Here is a 27,004-nt window from a genome sequence, read left to right on the forward strand (position 1 = left end):
TAGCGAGCACACAGTAAAAACTTTTTATTTTACTGGAATCACAATTGTGCACTGTTCATATACTAAAGTCTCCAATTTTTAGTGGTAATAACTCTGAACTTCCTGCTGAAGTTAATAGGTGCTGGGAAGCTCGGCATCACAATTAACTACAAAAATAATAATAACCCTTTTAGCCACTCAAAATGTTAGGCCACAATAGCTGAAGCAAATTCACACTTTATTTTGGCTGGTGTGAGACAGGCTTTAAATATAAAAGCCTGGCCCCACAAAACAAATATAGTTACTCTAAGTTATAAATATACACAGAGGTTGTAAAACTATAAAAGAGTACATTTGCACCAAATATGGCATTGTAGGTTGCGAGGTCATTGAGAAGAAGAGTTCTTTCTCCTTTCCAGTCACTCATTTTTAGGCCCCAACATCAGAGCTGGTTGCTTGGTATTTGTAGGAATATAGCTTATTGTCTGCTCCTCCACTCAACAGCAACTGTAGAACAGGGAAGAAAAATGTGGTCATGAGACACTATTCAGAACCATTTTTTTTTCTGATGCAAATTTTTTTCTCCATTTTCTTCAAGAAATAATACAAAAGTAGTATGGCCAGCTGTCACATTAACACAGGCCTGTAAAACTGAGGGTCAGAAAACTTTTTTCAAAATTTATGGTGGTTTTATATGACTTTGGGGTGCATGAGGAAGCTGCTTGAACCATTCATTAACGAAGCTATGCCATATATCTGAAACTAGATGTGATCAGGCAAAACTGATGCCGTTTTTTCAGTCAGCACCCCAAATATACCCAGGAATAGGTCTAACTTAAGATAGCAAAATGTGTGTTGGGTTCCATAATTCACCCTAATTTTCTGTTTTGTTTTGAGACATATTAAACAGGAGGAAAACTTTGTTTTATCAGCATTTCCTCCTGTGGGTGACGGGGGAATGGGCAATAGTCAGCCAAGGAACGAGAAAAAGTTGATCCAGGCATCTTTGCATGCCTGGATCATCAAAATGAGACCACCAAAACTACCAGTCCTGCAGAGATTGACCAAGATGAGAAGATTCTTATTTACTAACTGCAAATTTCTATTTCAATGTCTCAAAAGATGTCAGCACACATTTTAAATTTTGCCAATTTGCCACTGCTTTGGCACTGTCTCCTATTTGCTCACTGGTCTCTAAAAGAATTTTTCATGAGGGTATTGTGACTTCACCTTTGCCTAGACACAAATCAGTCTCTTCAAACAAAATGTTAGGGAGCAGAGATCTCAGGATGCCAAAGGATGTCATCCTGATCTTGAATTCATAATACACAGAAAGGGAGGTCATAAATGCCATACAGTAGGGGCAGCCAACCCACAGCACGACACATGCCACTTTTTATGTTATAGAATCTTGAACATGCCACTCCACATCAATGTCACTTAGCTTTATTTTTGCTATATAGAGCTTCCAAATTCAAGGGCAGTATATGTTCAAGAGCCAGAAGGTACAGAGCAAGAAATGGGAGCACTGTTGTCTATTTGGGGCTTTCCAGAGATTCTTGGCTGACTGCTAATGTGGCCAGAAAGATGGTCTGCATGGACCTTTGGTCTGGTCCAGCAGGATTCGTTCCAAGGTCCATATAATGTGTATTCATTGACCTTCTTTAAGCCACCCAGGCTTTGCTGATCACATTGGTCATCTCTATGCTGCCCCACTTGGGCTCTTCCACCTTCTATGGTCCTCATCTCGCTTCTTCAGCGCTCCACAAATATTTTCGGGTAAGCAAGTGACCTGCCAGTTAGTAGGATGCAGCTCACTAGCATCTGCCCTACTAACTTTCTCTCCTTTTCCCGCCTCTCCCTATCTTCCAACCAGAGCAAATCCAGCAGAGTAGCCATGGCCACCCTTAGTGTGCCCACTGCAGCATTAGAAACTAGGAGGTGTACTGTGTAAGGAGTAGCAAAGAAATCAGCAAACCATAAACTGCTGTGGTACCTTCTTTGTTATTATTTATAATTTTTCTAAAAATATATGGCAACTTTACATGTCCCACTTAGAAAGTGTCCGTGTGCCACTAGTGGCACGCATGCCGCAGGTTGGCCACCCCTGCCACACGATGTGATCTTTTTGCACAATCACTTCTTTCCTCAAATAGTGTAGGACAATCAACTTTTTGAAATTTACACCATTTTGCTGTAAACAATAAAATACTGTATGTATAAAATATATTACTGTAATCTAAAAATAAAGTTAATGAATTATCTGGTACAGAGTTAAACATTGCCTTCAGGTTGCAACTCACTCCACTAGTTCTTGAAGAGAAAGTTCTTACCCCGGCTCCTGTCCACTCCACAGACAAAACCTTGTCTTCATGAGCAGCCAAGTCATAGAGAGGAGCCTTGCAACTGATGAGACAGATATTGGAGAGTCAAGTTATTACAAAGATCACATGAAAATAAAGAACCACAAGAAGTCTTGAGGCACTTGACAGACTAACACTTATTTCAGCATACAATTTGTGCATTTTCTTTTGTGTGAAGAGTCAACTTTATAAAATGTTACAGCACATGACAGTAGTCCACAAAAGCTTCAGCTGAAATAAATGCATTAAGTTTCACATGATTCTTTGATGTCTTTGCTGCAACAGACAAACATGTCTACCCTTCTGAAAGATGGGGGGAAAGTTCTGAAAGCTAATTACTGAATTCATTCAACCAGTAACTTCGGGATAAGCTCCCACTCTTATCCCGCCAATTCCCTTAATGATTTCACTTTTTTTTTTAAGACTACAAGTCCTCTGGGGCATAGAGTGTCACTTTTAAAATGAGGTACAGACTACAGCTAGGTAGGCACTAAACAAGATGTTAAATCTTTATTCTAATAATAAGATAAGGGGATTGTATTGCTTTCTGTGCCAATGGTACAGAACACTTTTACAAAACTGCATTTTAGGGCATCTTTACAAAAAGCTTTTGCAGGCATGAACTCAAGACTGATGAGAGTGTATCATAAAAATGAGATTTTGGACATGTACTGACTAGTAGATACAAGAGCAAATTTTCCTAGGTATCCCAAAGCCTAGAGGAGCATTTATTCAATCTGTGTGTCATCCAGTAACTGGAACAGGTATGCAAAAAAATACAAGATGAAGGTTTACCTCCTTGTGTCCCAGAGTTTGACCAAGTTATCTAGAGAACCAGAGATGAGCTGCTGTTCATGTGTGGGGGACCACTTTACCGACGTCACCCAGCCAGTATGCGAAGTAAGAGAAAGCAGCACAAGAGAACCATCTGAAACATGACAGACAAGATTTGCTAGCCACAATTTGCAATGGTTCACATAACAAATTCATACAATTCACTTACATAAGGTGGAGTCAAGATCACTGCATACAGGATCCAGATGAAAGTAGTAGTGTTCAACATTTTGGGCAAAGGTGAACAAGTCAACCCTGAAGTGGGAGATAGCATCAGTATCATGTATACTGCTGTACGTAGCTGGCTCCCATCTAGGGCCTCCACAGGGATTAAGGGAGGATCCTTGGGCACAACCCTTCTGGGTTTCCCCTCTACATGTTAGTGCATGGACCAGTTTCCCCCCTCTACACATCTGCCCAAAAACTGGGCAGGAGATGAAAGAAATCTCGCCTTTGTGCTGCTGCACCAGCAATGAACTGTGGTCGTTGCAATGAACCAGCAGAACTGTGGTCGTGCTGACCCCTCCCCCATAGCTTGGTAAGCATCCCCACCACTTACCAGTTGATGGAGGACAGAACAGCACTAGTCTGCTCTTTGTTCCTGGGCACTGTTTTAAAACCCCAGATGTCCTAGCTACAATGGGGAAGCAGGCTTCCTGCTGGGGACTGGTGGCATGTGGTCAGGAACTGGGACCTCAGAACATGCCCACCTAGGCCCCTGCATTCGGGCTTTGTTTTTAGACTCCCAAAATGGAAATGGCAGGATCTCTGAAAGAGAGGGGTCCTCCTTCTTTTCCAAATATGCTAAAAGCCTCCGGCAACATATGCCACAGGTTGGCCATCCTGAAGAACATTTGTTCCTTTTAAAAAATAAAACCATGTGGTTCTTACAAAAAGAGGCACAACAGTTATAAGAATAGCAAAGCTTCCAGCAAGAAAGTCCACAGCTTTTCAAGAATGAAGAGAACATGAATAATTTCTACAGGCATTCTGCTAGGTAATAACCACTACAGTGGGAACTTACACACCTTTTCCTGAACCCATTGTTCTTCTCATGTGCCCCACTGGCTCACTGAGTTCTTTTCTCTTTTCCCTTAATTTTTTTGCTCTGTTTTGATATTGTTTTTAACATGCAAAGTTAAAATTAATATTTTAATGCCTTATTTGATGTTTTTCTACTTGTCGTGACATTTTGTGTACTTGATTATGAAGTTCTGTAAGTCTCCTTGGGCATTTGCTTCAGTATGGGAAAGGCAGGGTATAAATTTCTAAAATAAATAAATAAATAAATAAATAAAATGCCAGACATTCCTGGTTGGGAAGCCTTACCAGAAAATAAACATCACAGTATAGCTCAATTAAATATATGAAATTCATTTTTAAGTTAGCAAGGAGCACATATGTAGCATTTGTAAAATTATCTTGTGAATATCTATTAACTTTTACTCACCTTTGGTTCGAGGATCCCATAACCTAATGTGCCTGTCAGTGCTTCCGGAGGCTAGACGACGACACAGTGGTGAGTAGGATATCGAGTTAAACACTTTGTTTCCAGTCTACATCAAAATAAAGGGAGTCATCAAGAACAGACTGTTCTGTGGATAAACATACTAAGGCTTTCACGGCTGGAATCCATATTGAAATATAAACAGTCTTCCGGGCTGAGTGCTGTGGTCTAACCCTTTTAGTATTTTATTTTAGTTGCAGTCTTAATTTTAACATTAATTCTAATTTTAGTTTTAAACATTGATTTTAGTTCTTAGATTCTTAGTTTTAGCTTTTATTATTTAGTTTTTAGTTTCAGATGAAATTTTAGCCTTTAGTTTTAGGTTTAGTTTTTTGTTTTAACATGAATTTTTAGTTTAGTTTTTAGGTTAAGTTTTAGCTTTCTAGTTTTCCATCTTCTAGTTCTAGTGTGATGGAAAGTTAGGTCCCCCACCTTTCAGGATTGGCTTTAGGTAAAAAGTTAGACCATGACACTCAGCCCAGAAAACTATTTATAGTTCAATGTTCTGTGGATGTTGCACAAATGTTTTGTTGATACCAACAAAACAGACAATCTGGGAATGAATGAGATTTCAAATGAACTCACCAAGGTTGATTTGATGCCTCCTACTTCCACATCCCACATCTTAATTGTGTGGTCCCATGAAGCACTGCAAACTTCATCTGAATCTGACCAAAGTACAGAGGAGACTGATTCTGTATGGCCAGAGAGGGTTGCAATAGGAGTCTAGACGGAAGAAACAAAGGTTGAGAGAATTACATTTTGTGAAATTTGCATGGGACTCCACTAAAGCTATCCAATATACCAGGGGTTCTCAAACTTCCCTCAGCTATGACACACCTGTTCTGCAATGGAAGGCACTGCAACCCACCACCTTTTCCAATGCCAGGCCTCCATAGACCTCTGGTAGCAACCAGAAATCACTTTCCCATAAGTGATTTTCTGGCTGCTTCTGGTGGCCTGCAAAGGCCTTCTAAGGCCTGGAGGCCTTGTGCAGCCTCCAATTGTGTCCAGAGGGATCTAATTTGGAGCCAACCAGACTCAAGGGTGGGTGGGAGAGCCCAAACCAGGACCCACTGGACATCAGGTCATAACCCAAAAAGTGGGGCATGACCAACAGTTTCAGAAACTCTGCAGTATACTCTCAGTGGAACTTACTTCCATGTCAAGGGGTATATGATTAGGCCACAAGTTTCAGTTACCTCCCCTTTTCTCCCTTGTTCATTTAAATAAAATCCTACACAGCCTACTTCACCTTACCCTTGTTAATCCCAACTGTTCCGTTTTCTGTTTTTTTCTTGGTCTATTTGCCACTTCCCCCATTTCTACTTCATCCTCTTCATCTGTAGGCACTGGAATCAAAATAAGATCATTTCAACCATCATCCATATTGGTCAGTTACCCATTGCCATAAATGCAAATTTCATAGCAAAAAGACTGAAAAGGAAATGTAAGCTAATTCTCAAAAAAGTAAGGAGCTAAAATCATTGATTACTCCTTATTTACACTAAAATATAATATTTGTAAAAATTTACATATTTACAGTTTACATATCTGAAGTTAACAGATATTTGTAACTTCAACTAAGTTCCACAGAGACAAATGTGTTTTGGATTTGACTGTTCTCCAATTAGAACCCAAAGCAGACTCTTCCCATCTTCCTAGGTCAGTGTTTCTCAAACTGTGGGCTGGGACCCACTAGGTGGGTCATGAGCCAATTTCAGGTGGGTCCCCATTCATTTCAATATTTTATTTTTAATATATTAGACTTGAAGCTACCATGGATGTGACTGCATTTGGGGAAATGTTACAGACCTGTGCTTTTAGCAAACAATTATGCATTTTCTTTTAACAATGATAGTCAATGGGACTTACTCTTAGGTAAGTGTGGGTAGGATTGCAGCCTAGGATTGCTAAAAATTTCCTGCTTAATGATGTCACTTCCGGCCATGACATTACTTCCGGTGGGCCATGACAGATTCTCAATCTAAAAAGTGGGTCCCGGTGCTAAATGTGTGAGAACCACTGTCCTAGGTGGTTATCACAGCTATCTCAGGTAGCTTGCAAGTCCATCTGTGCAACAGACACTGAAGTGGGTGACTTTACTAATTGTTACTTTGCCTGTGATTCATCCACTTCTTAGGAAGTTTATATTCCACTAAGACAAGATGAATTCTAGGTAAATGTTTTTATTGATTCTTGAGTACAATTAAATGCTCAGATCACTTACTTTAGGTTCCTGGGGCAGGTTCAACACTAATAACTGCATTGGGTCATAAGTAGAGGTGTTTGTTTCCAGTGAGTAAGATGGGTTTACAGCCTAAGGGTGCAATCCTAACAATGACTTGGGCCGGCCGTAAAACACGTTTGTGCCTCCACGGGAGGAAGCCAGGCTGGCGCTCCAAGAAGTGCTGGCCTATGGAGGCCTCCGCGCCGGCCTCCTCCCGGCTGGTTGTGTCAGCCCCAGAGAGCTGACGCAATGGAAAAGGTAGGCGTGGGGGGAGGGTGGGGAGGAGGGAGGAAGGAGTTCCTGGGCAGGGGGAGGGCAGTCCGGGGGGCAGGCGCATGGGGAGCCAGAGGCAGGGCTGGGACCCGGCAGTTATGCTGGATCCCAACCCCTGTCCCCGGGGAGAACGGAGCGGCTTCAAGCTGCTCCACTCTCCTCGGAATTGTGCTACCTCCAGAGGTGGCACTGGTCTGAAGAGACCCACTGGGGCCAGCAGCCCTTACCCAGGGGTAAGGGGAAGAGTTTTCCCTTGCCTCTGGCTGAGCCGCTGCTGGCTACAAATCTGCCTTGGATGCAGCACAAGCCACATGGCTTGCCTGTTAAAGCACAGGTTTGGATTGCTCTCCAAGTCTTACTGGACACAATGGGCTTACTTGTGAGTAAAAAAACCCCCTGTTTTCAAACACCTCTAGTCATAAGATTTAGTGGACTTGAGTAAAACAGCTTGTAAACAGGGTAACTAATAGGAGCATGCTAGAAGCACTAACAGAGCTGTCACATTTCTAAACAGAGCCAAAATGTATACAAGAATAAAAATATATATATTATAAACGGCAGGTACTGGTACATTAATTGCATTAACATAAAAAATAGCATAATCATATAAAGAGAGACAATTACATCTAGGGGGAAATCAAGAAGGCAGGCAGACAATATCCCCACATCTAGATGAAGCTAAAACTGAACAGAACCAAATGTGTTGACTGCTCAGCAATTTCACAGTGGAGTTTCCTTTTGAAGTGTGTTAACTCTGAGGTCTGCAATAAAGCTCTGGGGAACTCAAATGCAAAAAATGTAAATGAAAAATTGCAACATTTAGGAGCCAGCAGGAGAATATTTGCATTCTGGGTAAACCATATACACTAAGACAGAGATTGTGAAAGGAGATAATCATTGGAGTAGAGCAGGGGTGTACAAACATTTTGGCAGGAGGGCCACATCATCTCTTTGACACTGTGTCGGGTCCAGGGGAGGGGGGAAGAATTAATTTACATTTAAAATTTGAATAAATTTACATAAATATATTAGAGATGGAACTTATATGAATGAATGAAGGTCTTGCAGTAGCTCAGGATCTATAAAAGGCCTTGCACAAAGCAAGGCCAGCCTTTCCTTCACTGCCACTGCTGCATCACAGACATGAAACAGCAAGTCGTGGAGGGAGCCCTTATCCCACAGCTCATGCAAGAGGTTGAACGGTCGCCCTCATACTGAGAGCAGCTGTGTAGGGCCAGCACAAGCTCCAGCAAGTCTCGAGAGGGCCAGAAGCTCATTGGAGACTGGGGGCTCTCCACGGGCCAGACTGGGAGTCCCCAAGGGCCGCAAGTGGCCCCAGGGCCAGGGTTTGGGCACCCCTGGTGTAGAGTGTAGACAACACCTTGGTTAATTAACATAGTGATCAGGTTCAGCTAAAGGTTCATGCGTTTCTCTCAGTATTACACTGCATGCTTGGGAATCCAGAATTTTGCACAAGAAAATCAAATTCCAAACTGTGCTCTGCAAAAGTATATGTAGTTTTAAACTGCAAAGTTTGGTGCAGTTTTTTGTTCATAACATGAGGGCATAAGCTGTGTGAGCACATGTGCAATAAATATACAGCCTTAGAGGGTAAAAAAATTGGAGACAACAGAACTTTTAAAGAAAGCTGAGGGATGAATATTTATCTTACCTGCCGACCAGATCTTTAACATCTTATCCCAAGATCCACTGCAAAACTAAAACAAAAACACATACCATACTTTTAATTTTTAAAAATAGGTAAACATTTACTTAAGTTGGACAAGTTCCATTAACTTGTAATGGACTTGATTCCAGTCTGAGCTTGATTGGGCTCAAATCCAAATTCAGCTGTTCAAGCTTGAATGATATTTGAATTGGACCTATGGGGGCTCCCTTTTGTCCCCTTTCCCAAACTTATTCAGGCAAGAGGAAAGGAGTGCAGCAATGGGGACTGCTGGGAAAAGTTGAGGTCTCAGATTTAAGATCTAAGAAGCCCTATGCGTGTTTCAAAAGCATTTGCTGATGGTGACAGCATTGGAAGCTTGGGTGTCAATGTATGTTCCTGGAGCATGCATTGAAGCATTTGGGCTAGAAAACTGAGACTGAGTGCTTGTCCTGGGATTGAGTGCCTTTTTGCGATGCTGAATGGGCAAGACATGACTGGGATTGTGTTGGTGTAGTGTCAACCTTGCTGCTCAACAGTCTCTCTGAGTTGGCCAGGGCAATCTCTGGGGTGGTGTTGGACTGCTCCCAATTGTTGTTGGGGACTTCAATATCCATGCTGGAGCCCCAGTACAGGTGTGGCTCAAGATACCATGAGCCTGTTTCAGGAAATTTTGTGCCTAATACAAGTGATGGGTGTTTATTGCTCAGCAAGCGGACGGTGATCTGGATGCAAAGGAGATTAAGATCTCATCTTTGTCATGGACAGATAATTTCCTAGTAGGCTTTAGGTTGATCGCAGCCTGTTACTTTTGCAAGGACATGGGACCAATTTGGATGGCCTGCCTCTTAAGGATGATGAATTCAGGCGGTTTCCTGAGGGCTCTGGAGGACTTTCTTGCTACTCAGGTTGGTGAGTCAACCAAAGCCTTCGTCAACTTCTGGAATGAGGCTACACTGGTTGCTAATCTGTTTCCAGACTCAATTCAAGATGCTGGTTTTGACCTCTAAAGCCCTATGCAGTTAGAGACCAGGATTATCAGTGGGTCACTTTCTCAGATACTGACCCATTCCCTGACCCAAGTTAGCTGGGGTGGAGGAGGTGCTGGGTATGCCACCTCTAGAAGAGACTTCTCTGTGGTGATGCCTTTATTATGGAACTCCCTCACAGTGGGATTAAGAACTTCTCCCCCATTAAGCCTTCTTCAAAGGCTGGCAACTTTCTTTTTCTGCCTGGCCTCCCCTTCTTAGAACCCAATCCTATGTATATCTATTCAGATGTAAGTCCCATTCTAGTCAATAGGACTTACTCCCAGGTAAGTGTGGATAGGATTGCAGCCTCACAGCCCAATCCTGAGCTGCCCAGCAAACAGGGCTGCCATCCCCTTCTCTGAAGTAGCCCTGCAATGGGGGTACTTTCCTCTGTGGCAGCTTTTTAGCTGACACAGAATCAAAAAGCCTCGTGTTGGGCCACATGGCCCGACACAGGGCTCTGGATCAGACAGAGCTCAGCTCCACTGGTCCTGTTCCCATCCAGCTCAGCTCGCTCCTCCGCCACACCTTCCCACCCTCTGCCTACCCCAGAACGCCTCCTCCTTGCCTCCCCTCATGTTCCCCCCCCCACTTCGCACAGAGCACTTGGCAGCAGATTGCCAGCGCTAACCCACGGCATGCACTGCATAGGATTGGGCCCTCAGTGAGCTCTAAAGAACAGATTATATAGGGTTTTTTGCATTCTCACTTTCACATGTAAAACAAGACATGAGAAAGTATCATGGCCTTTAAAGGGCACTCATCCCAAAGAATAATCTGGCATCTGTATAAAAGGCAGATGCATCTTAAAAATTGCGAACAGAAAGAACAAACTTTACATCCAAGTTCAAAGAACAGGCATGAGTCTTAAACTAGGATTTGGCAACATAGACAAAAGCCAAATTTTAGGGTCAGCAAAAGCTAACAGGAGTTGGTGATGTTTTGTTTAATTTCCAGGATACTTCCAAGAAAAGTGTTTTTACGCTAGTCTGCAACATCTCAACTGCCTGCCTTTATAGGTGAACACGAAAAAAGTCCAATCATGTCCCAAAAAGGATATCCACCTTCAAACTCAGACGTACTTTCAGAAAAACTTACTTTAGTTCCTGACACATCAACAGCTATGGATTCGACACTTCCTGCATGTCCTCTACAGCAATGAAGGGCCTTCACTTTGTTCTTTTCTACATTCCACTCCCACAGCAGAATTGTCTGATCCATAGAGGCACTAAGCAGCAGGCACGACAAATTATCTGAAAGACAGAGGCAAAGAAAGTCAGTTTGCACACGTTTGGGGCACATTTACGACACTCGACACTTAGCTTTTCTCGCCTGAAAGCCCTACATGGCCAACGCAGATCTGCACCAGCGATTTTGCTGGCACCAATCCAAGTAGATCCATAGGGGCTGTGGGCATTCTACACACGCTCCTGGCTGCTTCTCCTCTGACTGCTTCTCCTGCCTCTAGCCGCTTCTCCTGCCTCACAAGATACAGCGGGGGGCCGTTTCAGTGCCACTGTACTGCGGGACAGCCGAGCATAGGATTGGACTGTGAGTGGGACCTGTATATTTATATTAATAACAACAACAAATAGCAGTTGCACAGGGACCCAATCTTGATCAAGCCATTAGCAAGGGGAATTTAGACCAATCTAGTCCAGGATCCTGTCTTCCACCATGGCCAATGGGACAATTCTGGGAAGCCCAGAAGCAGGACGCAAAGGCAACAGCCCTTTCCAGCCATTGCTCCCCTGCAACTAGTATTCAGAGGCATACTATTTCTGATCCTGGAGGAAGCATACAGCCATCATGATTCCCATTAACTTTTCTCCCTGGGCTAATATCAGCTGGGGATGGGGGGGAGGGAAAATGTGGATCAGGACTGTGCTGGAGGCAAAAGACTGAACTCCCCTTTCTTCATTGCAGTTCCAATCCGGATTGGATCCACATATAGATGCAATTGACCTTTTCCCCCCCTTTTAACTACACACAAACCCCCGTTATGCAACCTGTGTACTGTCTAATTTGACCCTGAACTCCTGAAGCATTCAGGCTGGCAAGTTTTCTTCTGAATTTATTTAGCACAGAACTCAAACAAAGTAAACTCTACTCACCCTTCTTTACCCAGGCCACATCTTTCACCACATCTGCATGCCCAGCAAGCACCATCAGAGGTTTGCCTTCTATTGACCAGATCCGAGAAGTCTGATCATAAGAGCCTGTCAAAATCCTATGTAATTCAGAAGCAGAAAAAATTCTTGGTGGGTGCCACAGCGCTTGAAAGGTTCACTTTTCCTGTAGGATTATCAGTCATGCTACTAAACTGAACATTTGAAACACTGGGCAAATCACATGTTTGAGATGTTCAGTGCTCAAACACTGTAGCAGGTAGAACCCTTCAGATAACTGAATTATAAATATAGTGCACAGTTAAAGATGCCAATCTATAGGACAAGATTATCAGAAATATAAAAAAGATATATGTATCTCTAATGTTCTTTGTTTTTTTCTTCTTTTTTTCTTATTGTGTCTTTCCTTCCCTTTTTCTTTATTATAAAATAAATGGAAAAAAGAGCATCAAATACTTTCCATATGAACACCATGTTAATGTGCCTATTAGAGTCATATACAAGTACTTTCTGTGTTGCCTGGATGTTCAGAGTTCATAATTTCTTCAGCCAAATGAAACAATTCATGCACATGGATGAAAAACCAGCCCCCCCCCATACATTCTCCCATGTATTCATTGAAAACAACATGGGTACAATTGCACAGCCCTGCTGGATCAGGCCAAGGGCCATTGAGAATTACTAACTAGAACTGATCTAGTTAAGCTTACAGCATCCAGCCGCGGACCTCCACAGCCCCGCGCACGGGCAAAGCTCCGCAATGGCACCCCCCGCCATTGCGTGTCACCTGTGGGCAGAAATTCCCCCCCCTACTTACCAGAGGCTCATGAAGCCTCGTGCGACCTCCTCCCACGCCGGGGAAACATCTGTGAGGTTCCCCAGCGCTATAAACTGTGCTTCCAGCAAACTGGAAGCACAGTTTCCGCCCCCTTTGGGAGCCTCAGAGAGGCTTCCATGGGGCCCTCGAGGCTGGTGCTCAGGGCATTTGTCCCAGGTCAGTCTATGGCAGGCACGCAACTGACGGCATCTCACAGTGGCCCACCAGATGTCACTGGAAGCACACAGGACTGTAAGATTTCCATATACGTTGCATCTGGCATTCAGAAGTGAGTTCCCCCTACAAACCCGGAGGTTGCATATAGTCATCATGATGAACATTTCCCCCATAAATCTGTCCAATCCACTTTTAAAGGCATTTAGGCCAGGAGCCATTACATAATCTTGTGGCAAGTTGTTCCACAGATTAATTACAAAATTAAGCTTCAGACTCAAAAAATTTCCTCCCTCTGCTGCTACATTTAATTTCACTGGCCCATATCACTTATGCAAAATGAAGCCAACAGAGAGTGGTGGCTGCTATATGTCTTCAGTTTCTCCAGGATCAGTTTAGGGCAGTGCGCCATCTCTAAGAAATAATTTCTGAACCCTCCATATAGAGGAGGAAGTACCACGGGGACACTCACACCATTTTAGAGATTTAGGGCCCAATCCTATCCAACCTTCCAGAACAGGTGCAACCACAATGCAGCCCTGAGGTAAGGGAACAAGTGTTCCCATATCTTGAGGAGGTCTCTGTGACTGCTTCCCCACCACAGTATGCATTGCATGCCCCATTGGCACGGCTGCACCGGCATTAGAAAATGGGATAGGATAGGGCCCTCTGAAAGCTAACAAACAACAAGTCAGACAAAGCCTTCTCAATTTAAAATCAACTAAAAATCTTCCTTGCAGAAGGGCGATAGTGGTGATGGCAGCACTAATAATTCTAATGGGAAAAAAAATTTTCAGTGGCGGTGGAAGAAGGAATAGATATATACTTATCCCCCTCTCTTCGACAATAAATTAAGATGGAAAGGAAGAGAAAGGTAGGTGGATACTGTCCCTTCATGCAGAACTTAGGAAATAACTTTCCATATAGTAATAAAGTGCACTAAACAGAGTGGCAAACTCCGAACAATTGAAGAGGTCTATCTTACCATTCTTCTGTGGCCTCAATAGAACTAATCCAGTCATCATGGAGCATGCATTCTTCAGGCAGAGGTGCTGTGTACTTCTCCACATACTCTATTTCTACTACTTCTTCCTGTGTATTCACCCCACCCCCAAAAAAGAAATGGGTCAGCCATTGTGAACTATTAACAACAATAAAAATGTTCACTGTAGCAGACTAGGCTTGGTTAGAACATAAGAACAGCCCCACTGGATCAGGCCATAGGCCCATCTAGTCCAGCTTCCTGTATCTCACAGCGGCCCACCAAATGCCCCAGGGAGCACACCAGATAACAAGAGACCTCATCCTGGTGCCCTCCCTTGCATCTGGCATAGCCCATTTCTAAAATCAAGAGGTTGCACATACACATCATGGCTTTTAACCCATAATGGATTTTTCCTCCAGAAACTTGTCCAATCCCCGTTTAAAGGCATCCAGGCCAGATGCCGCCACCACATCCTGCGGCAAGGAGTTCCACAGACCAACCACACGCCGAGTAAAGAAATATTTTCTTTTGTCTGTCCTAACTCTCCCAACACTCAATTTTACTGGATGTCTCCTGGTTCTGGTGCTATGTGAGAGTGTAAAGAGCATCTCTCTATCCACTTTATCCTTCCCATGCATAATTTTCTATGTCTCAATCATGTCCCCCCTCAGGCGTCTCTTTTCTAGGCTGAAGAGGCCCAAACGCCATAGCCTTTCCTCATAAGGAAGGTGCCCTAGCCCAGTAATCATCTTAGTCACCCTCCTTTGCACCTTTTCTATTTCCACTATGTCCTTTTTGAGGTGTGGTGACCAGAACTGGATGCAATACTCCAGGTGTGGCCTTACCATCAATTTGTACAACGGCATTATATTAGCCACTTTGTTCTCAATACCTTTTCTAATGATCCCAAGCATAGAATTGGCCTTCTTCACTGCCACTGCACATTGGGTCGACACTTTCATCGACCTGTCCACCACCACCCCAAGATCTCTCTCCTGATCTGTCACAGACTGCTCAGAATCCATTAGCCTATATGTGAAGTTTTGATTTTTTGCCCCAATGTGCATGACCTTACACTTCTGAAAGGTTCGTGAGGCAAGACTTACCCTTACAGAAGCCATTGCTGATTCTCCCTCAGCAAGGCTTGTTCATCTATGTATTTTGAGATTCTATCTTTGATGAGGCATTCCATCATCTCATAGATGTTAGGCTGACCAGCCTATAGTTTCCCGGGTCCCCTCTTTCCCTTTTTAAAAATCAGTGTGGCATTTGCTATCCTCCAATCCTCTGGCACCATGGCCATTTTGAGGGACAAGTTGCATATTTTAGTCAAGAGATCAGTAACTTCATTCTTCAATTCCTTAATAACTCTTGGGTGGATGCCATCAGGGCCTGGTGACTTAATGATCTTTAATTTATCAATTAGGTCTGAAACAACTTCTCTTTTAACCACTATCTGACTTAATTCCTTGGTCAGGAGGGGCTGTTCGGGCAGCAGTATCTGCCCGAGCTCTTCTGTCATGAAGACAGATGCAAAGAACTCATTTAATTTCTCTGCCATCTCTAAGTCTCCTTTTATCTCCCCTTTCCCTCCCTCACCATCCAGAGGGCCAACCGCTTCTTTGGCGGGTTTCCTGCTTATAACATATTTGATGAAGCTTTTATTATTCCCCTTAATGTTGCTGGCCATGTGTTCCTCATAGTTTCTCTTGGCCTCCTGTATCACCTTCTTACATTTCTTTTGCTGCAGTTTATGTTCCTTTTTATTCTCCTCATTAGGGCAAGACTTCCATTTACGGAAGGAAGCTTTCTTGCCCTTTACAGCCTCACTAACTTGGCTCGTTAGCCATGCAGACTGGACTTAGTCGAGCCTGTCATGAATATGTAGTTTAGGCCTAGGTTAGCATGTGAAACCTGAACCAAACTAAGTCAGTAACGGAGAAGTGGCTAGCAGTTCCTAGAATTTGCAAGAATGTGAGCAAACAAACAAAAAGATTGTTGTCTCTCCTCCGCTGGCCAGAAAGGACAGACAACAAGAATTACAACCCATTGGAATGTTTAACACCTCAGTAGACTGAGGGGCGCCTGATCAAGCGGAATGGAATGCAGCCATGGATCTCCAATTGGGAGGGGTAAGAACTAGGAGGGCTAGCAACCAGGCCAACTTTAAGAAGGTTCTGTCCTCAAAAGTTTCTGATTGGACAGTCTAAATAAGTATGAAGTCACCTCAGTACTATTAGCATAAAAAGCATAATAATGAGTGCCCCAAGGGGTGTGTCTAGCTCCTTGGGCAGAGTTTTTGGGTGCAACATCCTGCACGCCATGAGTTCCATTGTCCACCATGGGCATCTGGCCTCACAGGTAGCCTGGAGCTAAGAGATCTACAAGAGTAACTGACCCAGGTGAGAGATAGGTATTAGTAGAGATAGCCAGCTAGCTTTATTATTTTATTGCTGATATGTTTCCTAGATGTTTATGTCTCTAGCATTTGCTGCCTTATGTAACCTTATGTACTTAATAAACTAAAATCTCTTTTATCAAGTTGTTTCATTGTCTGTTGGGGACAAAGGTTCAGAATCCTGCCTAGCCGTTCAGCAAGCTACCAAGTGCTCATTGAGGTCTAGTAACTTGAGGACTGAAGCTTTAATTGGAGAAAGAGCTCAGTGCCTGCAAGGGACAGAGTTAAGCCTAGAGGGTCTCAGTGTCCCTGGACTGAGGCACTGGCACATACAGGGTGGTGGCAGTACTACTGAACAGGGGGGCCTTGAGGGCTTTAGGGTTCAAGAGTAAAGACCTCTGAGCACCCCAAACCCCCCTAAGTTTGTGACAGAGCACTTCCTCCTTTGCGGTATACACTTCTGCTGGGCCTCTATTACTGTTGTTTTAAGCAGCCTCCATGCACTCTGGAGAGATTGGACTCTTTTTACTTCCCCTTTCAACCTCCTTCTAACCAGCCTCCTCATTTGAGGGAAGTCTGCTCGTCAGATGTCAAGGGTTTTTGTGACAGATTTGCCTGGTATTCTTCCACCAACATGCATGTCGAATCGGATCGCAGCATAATCACTGTTCCTCAATGGCTCAGTAACATTGACATCTCTAACCAGGTTCTGAGTACCGCACAGTATTAAATCCAGAGTCACTTCTCCTCTGATGGGCTCCATGACTAGCTGCTCTAAGGCACAGTCATTTAGCATGTCAAGAAATCTGGTCTCCTTTCCGTGACCAGAACACAAATTGACCCAGTCAATGTGAGGATAATTGAAGTCCCCCATGATTACAACCCTGTCCCTCCTTGACACCTCCCTGATCTGTTTCCTCATTTCAAGGTCCCCTTCTGGTTTCTGGCCTGGAGGACGATAGTACACCCCTAGTATTACATCGCTCCTGAGGCCTGGTAATTTAACCCACAGAGATTCTATGGTGGATTTGGACCCACCTTCATCTCTACTTTGCTGGATTCTATCCCTTCCTTAACATAAACAGCCACTCCACCTCCAACACGCCCCTCCCTGTCCCTCCTGTAGAGTTTATAGCCCGGGATTGCAGTATCCCACTGATTTTCTGCATTCCACCAGGTTTCCGTTATGCCCACTATGTCAATGTTTTCACTTGTCACCAGACATTCCAGTTCTCCCGTCTTTGCCCCTTTGTACAATGTGACCAGACAAAGATTTGTACAAGCTGGGGCCCAATCTCTCTGTTATCTGAACTACGCTTTGATGGCAATCCTGCATACAGTATGTTCTGCAACAGACGTTGCGGAATAAGGATCCAGGCAGCTATGTAAAGCCGCTAAACAACAATGCGGGTTACTGATCAAAAAAAGCAGTAGTCCTTCAGGATCTCACAGAAACACCTACTTAATCCAGAGATTTCAACTGAGGCATTGCCACTAATGTCAATGGATGGTGGTGGGCCCTTTATGTTTCTGTGACATGTATTTAAAAGAACACTTACTTTTACACTCTGCAATAAACATTTGTAAAAATAAAAATGTAAATACAGCTTGAGTCTCATTATTCATGAGGGTTCCCTGAGAGTTCCATTCCATCCACTCAAGTGGATGGCAAAAAAGCAAAGCAAATCCATTTAAAAAACAATGTCCCTTTGCTGGGCGATTTAAAAACAGCCATGCCGCCCTCTGTGATGTAAGATAGAGTCATTAAGAAGACAATTCATCAATCAGTATCTCTCCAGCCAGGGATCCCTCCCTTCACCCAGAGCAAATTTCATGTGCTCAGGGGGAAGGGAGAGGCTGCTGGCTGAAGCTGCCTGGAGAAAGAATGATTGATGGACTATCAGCTCTCACTTTAACCAGGCTATAGTTAAACAGACTGTTTTCCTTTAATTTAAAGGGCCCTTCTCATTGTGCTGAGATGGAAAAATCTGTGAATAATTAGGTTATACCTGTAATTGCTTTCATAACTGTCTCTCTACAACAATAAGAAAAGCAGTTGTTTAAACTGTGATTTTAAAGGGATGCATTTTTCCCCTTCTCCAGGGATCATCAGTGGCTATTCCTGTTGAGTCAAATCCGTGCATAAAAAGGTTGGACCTGTACCATAAAATAGAGACCATGCTGATCCCAAACCACTGCAAGTTTGCCTTCATTTAAAAAAGGGGGGGTAGACTTCAGTCTTACCAAGAAGGAAGTCCCACTAAATTCAGTGGAACATATTTCTGAGAAAACATGTTTAGGATTTCGTTGCAAATGTAACATTCTCCTAATGCAATTATTGGAAATTTTAAAAAATTAATAGCTATCACCAAAATGCTCACTCAAATGACTTACCGTTGATATATTTTCTGCTTCCATGTGTTTGACCAGGGACATACGAAGGAACTGTCTCTTGATAAGAAAATCGAATTCCACATACTTGTGGCCCTCTAGAGACAATAAAATAATGTTAGGTTGCATAATTTAAATTGTACAATCAGTAAAGATCATTTACATTTGAGCAGATTTAGGGAACAAAGTTGAATATGCCAACACATTCAGTCTCTCTTCAATTATTCCTGTACAAACACGATACTATTAATGTCACAGAAATTTAACAGCAAACAAAACTTAATCCAGAAAAAAATGTGCTGAGGAAATGTACTTCAGATTTTTAATCAGCAGACAAAATTTGAGCCTTATTACCCAAACCATCAGTAATATATATTACAGGCACAGATTGCATATTCAACTGTATAACTGTATGATTCTTTGAGTCTCTTCACATAATATACATCTTGTCCACATAAAGAGTCTTTGCTTTCCTTGGACAAGCATTTATGAGGACAGACCTGAAAGTGTGATCCCAACAATCATGCAGAATGCCAGTAACAATTTTGATGCCACTATAGCAGGTGGAAAGTCACATAAATTATAAGGTCCTGGCCTTATTGCCCATTGCTCAGATAATACATTGTGTTTGTTCATATGAATATGTACTCAAGCAAACTGATAGCTACTTGTGGGGGCAACACATCCTTGTGTGTATTAACCATATGATTACAACAGAAACAGAATCAGGGTCTAAAGCCAGCTCCCCTTTGAAGCAGATGCATATTCAATTCAACAGTGGTAGTCAGAGCCAGAGTGATACAGTGGATAGTATTAGACATGGACCAGGAAAGCTGAATTCAGATGAGCCATGGAAATCAGCATGGACCTTGCTCAAGTCACTGTCTCAACTCAACAAATTTCACAAGTCACTGTGAAAATATCATATACACTGTACTGAGCTTGTGGGATAATGCCATGTACAGGAGGAGGATTGAGCAGCATGTTGAAAGTTTGGATACCCGCCGGGTATGGCAGGGCGTGCAACAACTTACTGGGCAGAATTATAAAAATAGTCTGCCTAGCAGTAGTGATTCCATGGCAGAGCAGCTTAATCGGTTTTTTGGCTGGTTTGAGGAGGGGATAGTAGCCACCAATATTCCAGCTGCAGCCACTGATGGTCAGTCACTTGTCCTGCAGCCTGATGATGTGAGATGATGTCATGAATATGTACAGTTTAGGCCTAGTAGCATTGCAAAGCCTGAACCAAAGTAACCCAGTAACAGAGAAGTGGCTTGCAGTCCTAGCTGCAAGGAATTTACAACTCAATGAAGGTGATAATGTAGCACCTAAGCAGACAGAGAGGTGCCCATGAATCTCCAGTGGGGAGGGGAAGAGCTGAGAGGGGCTAGCATCCAGCCCCACTTGGGAAGATTCTGTCCCCAAGGGTTCTGATTGGACAGTTTAAATAAGTACAGAGTGATTTCCACCCTGTTAGCACGAGAAGTAAAAGAACAAAGCCCAAAGGGGTGTCTTGGTCTTTTGTCTTTGTCTTTTGGCGTGGGTGCAAGATCTTGCAGGCAGAGAGCCAGAACCAGGGCAATGTGGCCTCACAGATCTTTCCTCCAAAAGAAAGCTTACCCAGGTGAGAGTTAGGGAATAATAGAGATAGCCAGCTAGCTTTGTTATTTTAATGCTGATATATTTCCTAGAAGTTTATGCCTCTAGCATTTGCTGCCTTTTGTAACTTTATGTAACCCTATGTACTTAATAAAGTAAAAATCCTTTTACTAAGTTGTTTCATTGTCTGTTGGGGACAAAGGTTCAGAATCCTGCCTAGCTGTTCAGCAAGCTACCAAATCCTCATTGAGGACTAGTAACTTGAGGACTGAGGCTTTAAATTAAAGAGAGTGCTCAGTGCCTGCAAGGGATAGAATTAAGCCTAGAGGGTCTTAATGGACTGAGACACTGGCATATACAGGGTGGTGGCAGTACTACCGAATAGGGGTCCTTGAGGGCTCTAGGGTTCAAGAACCAAGAACTCTGAGCACTCCCAAAACCCTGGGAGTCTACGACAGGCGGGTTTTACAGAATATTAACATCCAGAAAGCAGCTGGCCCAGATGGAATTCCAGGACGGGTCCTTAAAGACTGCGCTGCAGAGCTGACTGAAGTTTTTACAAATATTTTCAATTTATCTCTGTCACAATGCTCTGTCCCTACTTGCTTGAAGACATCTATTATAGTGCCAGTTCCTAAGCAGACAGTAGTTGCTTCTCTCAATAATTATCGACCTGTGGTTCTAACTTCGGTAATTATGAAGTGTTTTGAGAGCCTGGTGTTGAAACATATTAAGTCTGGTCTTCCACCCACCTTGGATCCTTGTCAATTTGCATACAGGAGTAATAGGTCAACTGATGATGCCATCTCTATTGTTTTACATACAGTCCTGCGTCATTTGGAACAACGGGGTACATATGTACGGCTGTTATTTGTGGATTATAGTTCTGCTTTTAACACTATTCTACCTAGCAGGCTGTTTTTTTAAAATGACTAGTTTGGGCATACAGCAAGACATTTGTCTGTGGATAAAGGACTTTTTTGACAAATAGGCCACAGTCAGTTAGGATGGGCTCTTATCTTTCTTCCACTCTGATATTAAATACAGGAGCTCCCCAAGGCTGTGTACTGAGCCCCTTCCTCTATTCCCTGTATACACATGATTGTACCCCATCACATAACACCAATGAAATTATAAAATTTGCAGACAATACTACAGTGGTGGGGCTTGTTAGCGGGAATGATGAGTCTGCTTATAGGAAGGAGGTACAGGAGTTGTTATTGTGGTGCAAAGAAAATAATCTCTCACTTAACATCAAAAAAACTAAAGAACTTATTAATGACTTCCGGAAAAAGAGGGATGTACACACACCATTACACATAAATGGTGAGGAGGTGGAGAGCGTTGCTAGTTTCAAATTCCTAGGTATTTACATCACAGAGGCCCTCTCATGACTATTAACACCAGCATGTTGATAAAAAAGGCACAAAAGAGGTTATATTTTCTGAGGAAGCTTGGGAGGTTAAATTTGTCACAGCAGCTGCTTGTGTCTTACTATCATTGCACCATTGAGAGTGTCCTAACCTATGATATCTTGGTGTGGTACGGAAATTGCTCTGCAGGGGACAAAAAAGCTCTGCAGAGAATTATTAAGATCGTGCAGCACATCATCAACCTTCATCTACCAGCTTTGGAGGACATCTATACATCTCACTGTCTGCAGAAGTCACATAGTATTCTGAGAGACCCCTTCCATCCGGCTCATAAGTTCTTTGAACTGTTGCCTTCGGGTAGATGATACAGAACTATTAGAGCATGCACCACACGACTCCTGAACAGTTTTTATCCCACAGCCATAATTATGTGGAATAAGGCAATATAGATGTTACCATGCTCCTGGGCATTATGGTCTGTTATACTGTTTTATATTATTATGCAAGTTGTATAGAATGTGCGGGTGAGTGTGTAGAGTGTGATTGTTGGAATTGTAGTATATACAGTATTTATGCTTGTATCTCAAAGGTGCATAAATTTTGTTGTGCTGTAGCACAATGACAATAACGTTACTACAACATAATGCTCTGGATGCAAATATGATCAAGTGATAGCTAGATAAGCTATTCACAATAAAAACAGGCAATGTACATCAAACAAGCAAGCAAATTAGACACCTCCATGCTAGTTTGCTTGGTTGAATAAGGCAAACAAAAGTGAATTCCTACTGAATACGCTGACAGTCTATAGCATCAACAGTAAATATTGTAATGACTGTCAATACAACTGCAACCTTCAGATAAACAGTGATTTGTTGTGGGCCAAATCCTATCCAACTTTCCAACACAGATGCAGCTGTGCCAATGGGGTGTGTGCTGCATCTTGCAGTGGGAGGGCAGTCATGGAGGCCTCCTCAAGGTAAGGGAATGTTTGTTTCCTTACCAAGGAGCTGCACTGAGGTTGCCCCAGGACTGGAAAGTTGGTTAGGATTGGGCTCTGATAACTGATTCCAAAGGCTCCTAAGAGGGAGCCAATGTGGTATCATAGCTTACAGTGGGGCACAGACTGGCAAGACGTGGGTTCAAATCAACACTTAGCACTGGATGATCTTAAGCTAGTCACCTTTAGTCTAACCAACGTCACAGGGATCTTGGGAGGACAAAATGGGACAGTGACCACATAGCTCCTTGAAGGAAGAGTGTAAATAAATGTAATACCAATTAAATCATTAAAATAGCAATGGATAAAAATGTTTAAGCCACTTCCCCCAAACTCAGCCATACCATTTTTTGCTTCCAGCAGTTTGTTGATAACATTGCTGAGATCAGGTACCTCAGAAGCAGCTGGGACAGAGAAAGGAACATCGTCCACTGTGTATCTGTGAAGAGAAATTAAGAACCACATATTTAGAAACAAATGAAATCTGAGGCTTTTTGCACTGTTCATAGAGCAAGGCTGCAATCCTACACACATTCCCTGAGAGTAAATCCTATTTAACTCAATGGAGCTTACGTCTAAGGAGAGAATTCTGCTGTTCATCTATGTTTATTAAACTGTGCCACTAGCATACAACATCAAACAGTCCAAATAATTTCAGCTTCCAAAAAGCAATTCAAATGTATAACACATTTTAACAGAACTACTAACACACACACACACACCCCTCCCTACCTCTTGGGCACTTCCTGGTAGGGAATAAAAGGAAAAGCAAAATATAAAAATTTTTATTTTGTATTATATAAGTTTGATGCTTATAACGTGAATACATTTCAGATGTCCATTGATAATCCAAACAAATCACCGTCTCTCAGTATTTGTTCCTCATCTGTACAATGGGAGCAATGCTACCCTCTCTATGAAAGGATTAAGTCCAGCCTGATTCTTGCAAACAGATCAAAGGAGAAGTCCAAATAAATAATTACTCTCCTACAGGAGAGTAAAAAGGAGAGGAAAAAAAAATTCTACAGTGCTTATATACCCATGACTGATGGCCCAATCCTATCCAACTTTCCAGTGCTGATGCAGCCATGCCAAAAGGGTGAGCATGCACTATGTGATGGGGATACAGTCATGGAGACCTCCTCCAGGAAAGGGATCATTTGTTCCCTTACCTTGAGGCTTCATCAGTGCTGGAAAGTTGGATATGATTGGACCCTAAATCTATAATCTGGTACATAAGATCACAGTGTGCCAGGTTACTTAGCTGACATTTTTACTCACCAGAAGCTCTGGTCATAGGCACATTTTCAAATCCACTAGCCACAACTGAACGCATAGTTTGAGCTCCTTTATTTCAACAGACTTTATTTCAACCTACTTCTATGCGATTACTTCTATGTGAATCAATTTTTGGTTTCGATAATGTAAGTAGCCTATAAACATTAGAGCCCAATCCTATGCATATCTACTCATAAGTCCCATAATTGTGGCCATTGTCACAGTGCTATGCCAGAAGTTACTCCTAAGAAACTGTGAACAGCCCATAAATAAGGACTGCACAGTTAATCAGCTAATGTTTATAGGCTACTTATGTTACCAATACCAAAAACCAATTCACCACAACCAGTTCAGTAAAACCAGGCTTCCTATTTCCCAAGCACAACCCAATTCAACAAAAACCAGAATAAGCGCTCTTAGAAATACAGCAAAGGGTTAAGCAGTCTCTTAAAACCATGTGGCAGCTTTCCTAGACCAAGACTACAATCCTATGCACACTTTCCCAGTAGCAAGCCCCGCTGAACACAATGGGACTTACTTTTGAGTAGACCAGTTTAGGATTGGGCTGTCAGGCTACAGTAATCTACAGTTACCTGGGTGTAAGAACCATTGACTATAATGGGACTTACTTCTGAGTAGATAGGCATAGGATTGATCCTATGCACACTTACATGGGAGTAAACACCATTGCCTACAATAGAATTTAATTCAGGGTAGAACAAGCATAGAATTGGGCTGTAAGGCTGCAAACCTATCCATACTTTCCTGGGAGCAAGTCCCATTGACTATAATGAGATGTACCTCTGAGTAGACATGCATGGGACTGGGCTCCAAAGCCCATGTTATCAGATGCATAAAGTGTCTGCATTTAGCAAACAGATGCACAGGGGGATACAAAGAAAAAGCTATAGGGAAAAAAGCGATTAACAGTACAGCTTTCTGCATGTTTACTCAGAAGGAAATCTGTGTTCAAAGGATTCACCCCTAGGGAAGTGTGAAGTGATGGTGCAAAAGAACCTCGCAGTTCCATTGGAACTGAATTAAATTTGTGGCTCAGTTTTAGTTCCACGAAGCCAGAGCCCCATCCTCTGCATGTCTACTCAGGAGTAAGCCCCGTTAGAGCCAGTGGGGCTTCCTCCCAGGAAAGTGTGGACAGGCTTGCAGCCTCAGAGCCCCATCCTCTGCATGTCTACTCAGGAGTAAGTCCCATTAGAGCCAACGGGGCTTACTCCCGTGTAAGTGGCTAGCACTGCAGCCCCAGCCAGGCTCCTTCCCACACGCACCTCGTGTCATCGGTGAAGAAGCGTGCCTGAAGCTGAGCCATCGCAAGAGCCCGAGCTGGTGATCCGAAGGGCAGAAACCCGCAGCCTGCCTGCTGCCCCCGAAGCAACCCCGCCGCTCCCACGTGGCCGAGAGTTCGCCCTGCCCAGTTGGGAGAGGTCTAGCGAGAGCTCTGCAATCGATTAGTGAGGGCTGTCCTGCAAAGTCAAGCCCAACCCTTTAGCTCCACTACAGCCACCCTCCTGCTTGTGGGTTTCCAGTGGCTGCTGCTCTGCTTAGTTGTATCAGGCTTGTAATTTCTGAGTCAAAGTTTTGTTTTATATATATCAACTGTGCTTGCATTTTTTTTATATAGACTGTAATCTATATAGACATATTGTTAGTTGGCAACCTTCAGTCTCGAAAGACTATGGTATCGTGCTCTGAAAGGTGGTTCTGAAACAGCGTCTAGTGTGGCTGAAAAGGCCACACTAGACATATTATATATATGTATATAGATGTGTGTTCACACAATACCTTTGGTCCACAGCAGGGCCTAGGAGAGGGGGGGTAAAGGGGATAATTTGTACCCAGGTCCAGGGTCAGAAAGGGGGCCCAGGAGTCAAAGGAGGGGGCCCAGAAATTTCCTGGCATCTTATGTTTTCCAATCTCACCCAGACTCACTACCCACCTGGGATGCTGGTAGTATTAGTGTGGGCACGTGGTGGTGATAACTGCTTTAACCCAGCCCCAGGAATGCATATATTTCTTTAAAAGTCACATCTGGGAGAAAACGACCTGCTACAGTAGTTCTTAGGCTTGTGGATCTGCTAACCATGAAGGAACCTATAGGAGCTAAGTGACACAACTGCAGGACTGCAGAAGTCAGTTTTTGTGTATACAGGACACTTTACATTCTAGTGTGAGCCTAAGTACAATGATACTAATCTCCTGCACTATATTTTTTCCAGTCTCACCCAAACTCACTGCCCATGTGGGATGCTGGGGGCATTACTGTGGGCACATGGAGGTGATTACTGCTATAAGCCAGGGCCAGGAATGCATGCATTCCTTAACAGTATCACACCTGGGGGAAAAGGCTTCAGGAGTCAACCTCGAGGCAAAATCCGGAGCCGGAGTCCCTAAGGCAGTTCATGGCTGAACACAGTCATGTTCTGGCAACTCCTGCGACGCCGCTGGAACCAACCGTATTGGCCTCTGCCTTTCCATTGGACAATTTCAGCGACGTGGAGAGGGGGGATTTGCTGCATGGGTAACAGCCTATCCTCCATACCTACTTTACCCAGGCTTCGCGCACTGGAGAGGACACTCTGTTCCAGAACCACCATTCAGAGCGTGACACCATAGTCTTCTGAGACTGAAGGATGCCAACTACTACTAACTACTATCACACCTGGGAGGAAACTGACCTGCTAAATTAGTTCTTTGGCTTGTGGATCCGCTTGCCATGAAAGAGCGCGGAGGAGCTCAGCTGTGGGACTTGCAGAAGTCAATTTTTGTGTGCACAGAACACTTTCCATTCTATTGCGAGCTAAATACAATGATATATTGCAACAGTTTTCTGTATTTGAAAGATTTTAGAGACTTAGGAGTGTGTTTGGTTTCTTGTATTACTCTATGTAGCTGCCTACGACAGGCAGGCAGGCCGGTCTGAGCTCTGCATTGGGAAGACTGGTAGACCTGACTCCAAAGACCA

At 43.3% G+C, this 27,004-nt stretch overlaps 1 protein-coding gene across 1 annotated transcript; it reads right to left on the bottom strand.

Annotated features, from left to right (window-relative positions):
• Positions 1 to 25,404, bottom strand: WDR12 (WD repeat domain 12). Its single transcript, XM_066636469.1, has 13 exons — positions 25,311 to 25,404; positions 23,094 to 23,188; positions 18,781 to 18,875; positions 13,989 to 14,095; positions 11,998 to 12,113; positions 10,982 to 11,136; positions 8,859 to 8,904; positions 5,944 to 6,035; positions 5,269 to 5,409; positions 4,627 to 4,732; positions 3,138 to 3,270; positions 2,313 to 2,385; positions 1 to 486 (listed from the first exon to the last, which is right to left on the bottom strand). The coding sequence occupies exons 1-13, from the start codon at positions 25,349 to 25,351 to the stop codon at positions 409 to 411; spliced, it is 1,278 nt and encodes a 425-aa protein (XP_066492566.1). The 5' UTR covers positions 25,352 to 25,404; the 3' UTR covers positions 1 to 408.
• Positions 25,405 to 27,004: the final 1,600 nt, after the last annotated feature.

Source organism: Tiliqua scincoides, chromosome 1 (genome assembly GCF_035046505.1).
Source record: "Tiliqua scincoides isolate rTilSci1 chromosome 1, rTilSci1.hap2, whole genome shotgun sequence".
Taxonomy (NCBI): domain Eukaryota; kingdom Metazoa; phylum Chordata; class Lepidosauria; order Squamata; family Scincidae; genus Tiliqua; species Tiliqua scincoides.

Excerpts from the sequence above, each read along its gene's own strand:
- WDR12 (XM_066636469.1), bottom strand. The coding sequence starts at position 25,351 with ATGGCTCAGCTTCAGGCACGCTTCTTCACCGATGACACGAG. Across the intron at positions 18,876-23,093 it reads ACTGCTGGAAGCAAAAAATG|AGGGCCACAAGTATGTGGAA; the intron begins GTATGGCTGAGT and ends TATTGTCTCTAG. Across the intron at positions 8,905-10,981 it reads TTGATGTGTCAGGAACTAAA|TTTTGCAGTGGATCTTGGGA; the intron begins GTAAGTTTTTCT and ends TTTTTGTTTTAG.